This window comes from Rissa tridactyla, chromosome 7, assembly GCF_028500815.1.
Source record: "Rissa tridactyla isolate bRisTri1 chromosome 7, bRisTri1.patW.cur.20221130, whole genome shotgun sequence".
NCBI lineage: Eukaryota > Metazoa > Chordata > Aves > Charadriiformes > Laridae > Rissa > Rissa tridactyla.
Genome location: NC_071472.1, coordinates 28,600,003 through 28,606,871, shown reverse-complemented (window position 1 = coordinate 28,606,871; position 6,869 = coordinate 28,600,003). Strand labels below are relative to the sequence as shown.

The following is a 6,869-nucleotide window of genomic DNA, read 5'->3' as shown; positions in this document are numbered from 1 at the left end:
TAATAGTTTTAATTGTGAAGGTATTTATGGACTACTCCAGACAACATATTAATGCTCGTTTGCAGGCGGAAAATTTGGGTGTATATAAAAGTGGAAAGTATTCATTAGTCTCACTTGAACAGTCTGCTGCCTTCCAGTGTTTCAGTAACATCTCTGTCAGCATCCTTTTTGTTGAATAGTTATATTTGGGGCAGTGGGTACTGCTATGGGCATTGGAAAGTGAACAGCTCTGGAACCAGTGTTTAGTGAGGTGGAGAAAATGAATCTGAAAATACTCTTAACCTATGCTAGAGATGCAGTAATAAACCTGCTTTAAAATAGAGAGCTTGCAGAACAAAATAATGAGTTGTTGTGAGTTGTTGTTGTGCACAGACTGTGATGTATTGCCAACTTATTATTTCTGAGCTCTGCGGTGTGTCACAAATGCGTGTATTTCTCTATTAAGTGACGCCTCTGCAATTTGGAACCTTATTTGTTGGAACAGGTCTTTGGTTTGTGTTGTATAGCATTTTAAAAAAGAAAATGCTGATTTAGTATTAAGCATGGCTTCTAGTAACAATTTTGTCTGTTTGCTTTGTAGGTATGAAGCGTCCATTAAGTCCTGACCACGTCTTTGAAGATGGGATTATGAATCAACCAGTTGTTCTACGGGGCTTTGAAGAAAAAGGACTGAGGAATGACAGACAGGACTATCAATTAAGCAAAGAAAAAAAGAAGATACTGTTTTCCTTCTGCGAAGTGTGCAATATACAGCTGAACTCTGCAGCACAAGCTCAAGTTCATTACAATGGGAAGTCTCACCTGAAAAGAGTGAAGCAGCTTAATAATGGAAAGCTCCCTACAAGTACAGCTCCTGGCACTTTGTTTGCAAGTACAAGCACAGGTACATAATTACTACGAGACGGTGGATTTTGGTCAGGAGATCTGAAGAAGCTTTTAAGCTCTACTTTCCCCACCCAACATAACCATTAAACTTAATATAGATTAATACTAGTAGTTAATAATATTTTGCCTTGTTCAGAATTGTGTATTTCTTTTCCTGTGAAGCCAACTTGCATTAAGGTAATATTGCATTAATGCACGATTAATGGCTGTGTTGGGCCTTGTGTAGTTGAGATATGGTCTATTTTAAAAGTAGCTGTTGTGGGTTCAAATAGTCATCTGTTTTTGTCATCTGCTTTTATTCCCAAAACAAAGTTCTGGAGGGATGCTATGGGAACAGAAAAAACTTAGGAAAGTGTAGTGGTGGGAAGAGGAGGAGGAGAGCTGGAATTTACAGCCCTGGCCCTCTCATTGTTTCTGCTTCCAGTGGTCTGGGTTTTAATTACTCTCATTCAAATGAGAAGTAATTTGAAATAATACTTTTTACTCACTGGGCAAAACAAAGGTACCAAATGCTTGGGCAAAACGTATTTAACGTGCATAATGTAAAGGTGCAAAGTGCATAATGTGCTTTCTCGTTAGTTGTTTGGTTTTTTTTATTTCAGTGTTAGACTCAGCTCACAGCTATTCTGAAAAAAAAATGTAGTATTCTCTTCTCTATGCATATAAGAAAGTGAACAGATGATTCAATGTTGTAGGGTTGTAAGGGTGAGGATGTTGTGACTCTCCTTCCCTTTTTTTAAGGGGTCCTGGTATGCCATATGGTCCCTTGCTTTGATGTTCATAGTTTAAGGATTTTGCTGCAGGATTATTGTTTTTCTGTGATGTTCCAACAGCATTGGAGAAAATTTGTTAGAGCACTTTAAGGGTGGTTTTTACCGATAGTTGAAATAGAGACTTTCTTTCTTCCTTTCCATGTATTTTGTTAAAGAAAATTCATGGCGGTTTGACATTCTGTAGAAAAGTTGATCTTAAAAAGTATTCTTTACATCTCAAGCAAGTATAGCAAGTAATCTTTTCTGGTTCTGAGATAATTCCTTAAACTTGCAGCATTTTATGTCTAGAAGAAGCAAAAGTTGCTGCTTTATTAACACATGGTATTGATGAAGTAACAGATCCCAGTCTTCATGAAAAAAATTTTATTAATTTTATTAGAGTTTTTTTAGTAGCCATGACATAACATGAGGGGATTTGCTTTGGGGTTTTTGTTTTTTGTATAAAGACAGTCAAACGGCATTAAAGGGTTAAGCTTCCTCTTCCCGCCCCCCCCCCCCCCCCCCCCCCCCGGTTTTTAATACTTGTTAACTGAATTTGACTTTTCTTGAAGTCTGTGGTATTGTTTTGTTTAGAACCGAGGAGTGACAGGGTATCACTTGGGTAAGGCCTGTGGTCCAAAAGATTAAATTCCTACTGAATAACACCTAAATTACTTAATTGTGTGCATTCTTAAAATAACTTCATAGCTGTGAGGCGTTGTAAGTTAATTTAAATTCCTCTGCGAATTTGAAATGTTTGCACTGTGTGTTTTCTGTTGCTGTTTGTTAGCTGGACCCCTGCACCTGATATCTTTGCAGTCAGTCGTGGGGATTGCAGTCGATGCTCCGGCACCATTGCTCAAAGAATGCTCTGATACTAAGAATATTTTGAGGTTTTTTTTCTGGAAAACATGCTTTGGGGTTGCTGTATAGCTTAGGAGTTAAAGTTCATGTTTCTTTCTGTTCACTGATGTTTATATTAGACTGTACTCTAGTTTTTTACTAGTTATGCATATTGAAATAGGCATTCGGTTTTCATAACTGAAGGATGTTGGTTTCATAGTATTTAAAAGAAAGAAATGCCTTGCATAGGCAGCTTATTGTTATTATTGTTGCATAGACAATTTAATATACTGCTTAAGAGCCAGTATGGGAGCAAGATTTACTGAAACGTACTTCTAAAAGAACACTTTCCAAGAATAAGTAGAAATTAATTTTCTTATAAATGGACATTATCCAGGCTCAGCTTTAATCCATGTCCTCTGGAGTGTTATCACCCCTTGTAATGGGAGCCTGCCTTTCCCATTTCTTTGGCTAACATTGTAAACAGAATTAACTGTGCAGATGGTAAGAGAACAATTATATCCATCTCACCTCACCAGTGAACAGACTTTATTCCACGTGTGAAGGAAGCAAATAGACCCTCTCATACTTCACAGTTATAACTACATCCCCTTCTAATGATCCAGGTAGGGAATAGTTCAGCACACCTCAGGAAGCTTTCTGCAAAGGTTCCTGCTAATCTGTGGCTGGAGTTTTCCTCTGTCTCCATAAGATGAGTGTGAAATTAATAATATTCCTGTTGGGGAATAAGGTGACTGTAAAATATACATGACCGTACACATTCATTGACAGTATGGAAACGAGGATTACAGACCTGCCAGAACTGTCATGATCCTGTGTGACAGAACTGATCTGTGCACCATCGCTCCAGCCTCCTTGGCACTTAGTGGACTTTCTTCCAAATGGGGATGAACACAAAGGAGTCATGAGACATATTTTGATATTCATTCTCTTCTGAGGTCCTCCCTATGACAGGTGGCCTCAGGTTGCTATAAAGCATCCTTTTAGTTGTTGACTTCCACAGGGTTTCACAGTTACAACCTCAATTTGTTGTTTGTAACTTTCAGTAATAGGTAATGGTCCTTGTACCACTATTGAAAAGTTTACTAAGATTCAATAAGTGGTATTCCCGTTCTTGGCAACAATACTCTACAATGTATAGATGAGGGAGTTTTATATATTTTAAAGTCTAAATATCTTTTTAGCGATAACTTTAAAGTTACTTCTTTATATTTAGAGGAAGTGTACGATTGTCATAGAATTTCAAAATGTATTTAGCAACGTATTTTTCTAAAAAGCCTACTCTGTTTACATAGATTCTTGTTTATTTTGGCTCTTCCACCTCATTACCGAAATCTAAAAGATATTTTGCTATTGTACCTGTACCTGCAATTTCAGTTACTTCACAGCAAGTAAAATTGCATATAAAATAAAGTTTACAGTCGCTTTTCTTTATATTGATCAAATCAATAATTTAATTGACTGAATTAGAAGGCTTTGGTGATTTGCTCCACTTGTTGAACTCTTCATTTTCTTTAGATTGGTGTTAAAAATTATGTGTGTGAAGAAAACAGTATTCTACTGGAAAAGTATATTGCACATGATGTTAGAGCTTTGGCTATTGATTATGTTAGTGATTGTTCATTACCATTCCTACCCATCCTGTGTTACTACAGCTTAGACTGAAGTTTGTCAGTGAGACCGTTCCCAAGGGCCATCCTTGTCCTTGTGCCAAGCATACCTGATGTACGGCCAGGCTTCTGCCAGAAGGAAATAAATGAAGTTCCAGGAAAATAAGTGTGTATTTACTTCTGCAGGTTGAATTGGAAATTATGTCAGTTATTTCCTATAAGCAGGAAAAGAAAGGGTGTTTCTTGCAGCCTTGGGGAAACGTATTTTGGAGTGGGCCTGTTAAAAGCTTTTCGGCAGCGTGTCTTGCTGCTGCCTGCACCCAGAAAACAAGGGCTAAAGCATCTGCTCTTCAAAGGGGGAGGAACCAGTTTTGAGAGCACGGCGCGAACCTGACTAGCTAAAGATTGTTTGCCTCCTCGTCCGCTAACAGCTAGCTAATGAGTTAATTGTTTAGGAGCTAAAGGCAGGAGGGGGCAGCATTTCGCAGGCGGGAGGGAGCGCTGGCTGCGGGGCCGCCAGGCTCCCACCAGGTGGCGCTGCAGCCCGGGCGATCCAGCCGAGGAGCCGCCGCCGTGGGGTTTGTTGCCTGGTTCGGCCTCTCGTTATGGTTTTCTGAAGCCTTTTTTATTAAGCAAGCTATCTGTGGGGAGAACGGCCAGTTGGTTGTTAATAGCTGCTGCGGCCAGTTTTGTGGATGACTTTGTTATATTCCTCCCGGTTCTCGTTTGGAGACGACACGGATTTTGCTCCGCAAATTCTCATTGCTCGCTCCCTGGGGTGGTACCTGCTGGTGGGCGTCCTGGTTCCCTCTCCGTTGCCCCGGTGCCAACATGGGAGCGGCTGTTGCCGTTTTAACAGCGAGTGTACTAGAAATACCGATCAAAGTCCAAATTTCACAGATCCCTGGAAATGGGTAGGGTAGTTTAATTTTTGTTACAGAACGTGCCCAAATTCTAGAAGTGGGCAAAGCAAAATCACTTCTCCTGGGTCCTAGGGTGTTTTAAACAGCAAATGTGGTTGAGGATCCAGATGCCACTCATAAATGCCAGTTTGAAGATCTGTCTGCAGGTTTGGCTGGAAGTGAGACTGGGACGTCAGTCCTCTGGCAGTGTACTCTGGTAGCAGCTTTGCCTTTTTGCTCTCGAAATGTCGGACCTTGCAGGCCAGTTTTGGAAATGCTGTGGGCCCCTGTGCTGTGCCTCTTTGTAGGAAACAGTCCTACAAGTTAATGGGTTCCCCTGTCATACTGAGGAAATAATCACAGGATGATTTCCTGAGAAATGATTAATGCACAGTCGTGTGATCTGGCTCACAGCAATGACAGCCAGGAGTTTGTTAAACTAGCAAAATAAATACGTAAATGACTAGACTTCTGTTGTGTTCATGATTTAAATCAGGTCACAGAAAGGGCCTGGTAATGCTAGTTCAAGGGAGAAGGTAAAACAGCAATCTTGGACATGGGAGGAGAACAAGAGAGTATGGAGAAGGTGGATTTTCTTTACTTTTGGCAAGAGAGATTAGAACGGCTTTGTCTCCTTGTGCAATGCCATAAATTGGCAGTCTAGGCAGCCTTTCAAGTTAATGGAGGCAGGGAGGCTTACAATTGAAGTGCTCAGAATTATCCCTCAAAGGATCCGTGGACTATATAACTAACTTGCATATTAGTTTGCCAAATGTGTAGAGTTAGGAAGTGTGAATAGTGTCTTCAGCTATGTCAAATGAAAAGGACCTTCTTAAACATCTAATTTAGATTAATAATTTATTTTCTAAGCATTTGACTTTGTCTTTCTGTCAAAAAGTAAAACTGACTACTGGTAGATGTTGAGAAATTATTCTGAAAATATTCCAGCTAGCCTTAAATCCACATGCCCACCTTTGGCCTGCTGCATATGAGGAAGATTTTTTTTTTTAAATTATTTTTTAAATGAAACTGTAAAGAAATTACCTTGCCAGGTGACGAGGTCAGTGCAGGATTAAACCATGGTCTGTTACAACAGAATGAAACTGCAGTGCATTACTTGGATTTCAGTGGAGTTTTTCCTTGGCTTTTAATTGTCAGAAGAATCTGATCCTAAATGGAGGTCTTTGTATGTAAGTTTGAATCCTTAGCTGGGCCGACACTAGCTTTCTGACAGGTAGCTTAGTTGCCATCTAAGACTGCTTTGTGCCAACTTAATGGAGAACAGAATTTTTGCTTACTTTAAGGCTCTTGATCTAGGTCCTCAAATTCCTTATCAATGTTTGTCTTTAATTTTTCTAAAAAAAAGAACAAGGATAATCTGACTTTTATTACAGAAGATCTTTATGAGTTATTCTACCAAGTACTCAGAGGAATGCTAAGTAGCAACCAAAAGTATCTTGAAGAAGTTTGTGAGCTGTGCCCTGGTAAATGCGTGCATAGCTGTAGAATTGGTGTGGAAGACTCTAGAGAAGAGGAGGAGGATATTAGAAAGCATTGTGAGCTTACTCTTTCTTGTATTAATCCAAAACCTTTTGTAGACTTGTGGAAGGTCACCACTTGTTCTGCCTTCCACATCTGCTGCCTACAGCCCAACCTTTTGGAAAGCAGTTTGGAAAAAAGCTGCTGCCGTGGGGGCACAAAGTGGAGCAACATCTTGGGGCTTCCTCCTTCTGCCCCACATGTGAAAGGGAGGTGCTCCCCAGTTTGCTGTCCTATATTGCTAGTCTATTTGGAAAAGATTAGACTCTCTTGATAAAAAGCAAAACTATTACCTTTCTCCAATATAATAATAAGTA

The 6,869-nt window shown here is 39.8% G+C and overlaps 1 protein-coding gene across 1 annotated transcript in view; it reads left to right on the top strand.

The window, feature by feature from the left end:
- Positions 1–580: 580 nt before the first annotated feature.
- The window catches only part of ZNF385B (zinc finger protein 385B), a 141,430-nt gene continuing 135,141 nt past the window's right edge, over positions 581–6,869 (top strand). The window contains exon 1 of the mRNA XM_054208653.1: positions 581–883. Within this exon, the coding sequence (XP_054064628.1) occupies positions 583–883 (301 nt within the window). The 5' untranslated portion in view covers positions 581–582. The remainder of the gene's footprint in view (positions 884–6,869) is intronic.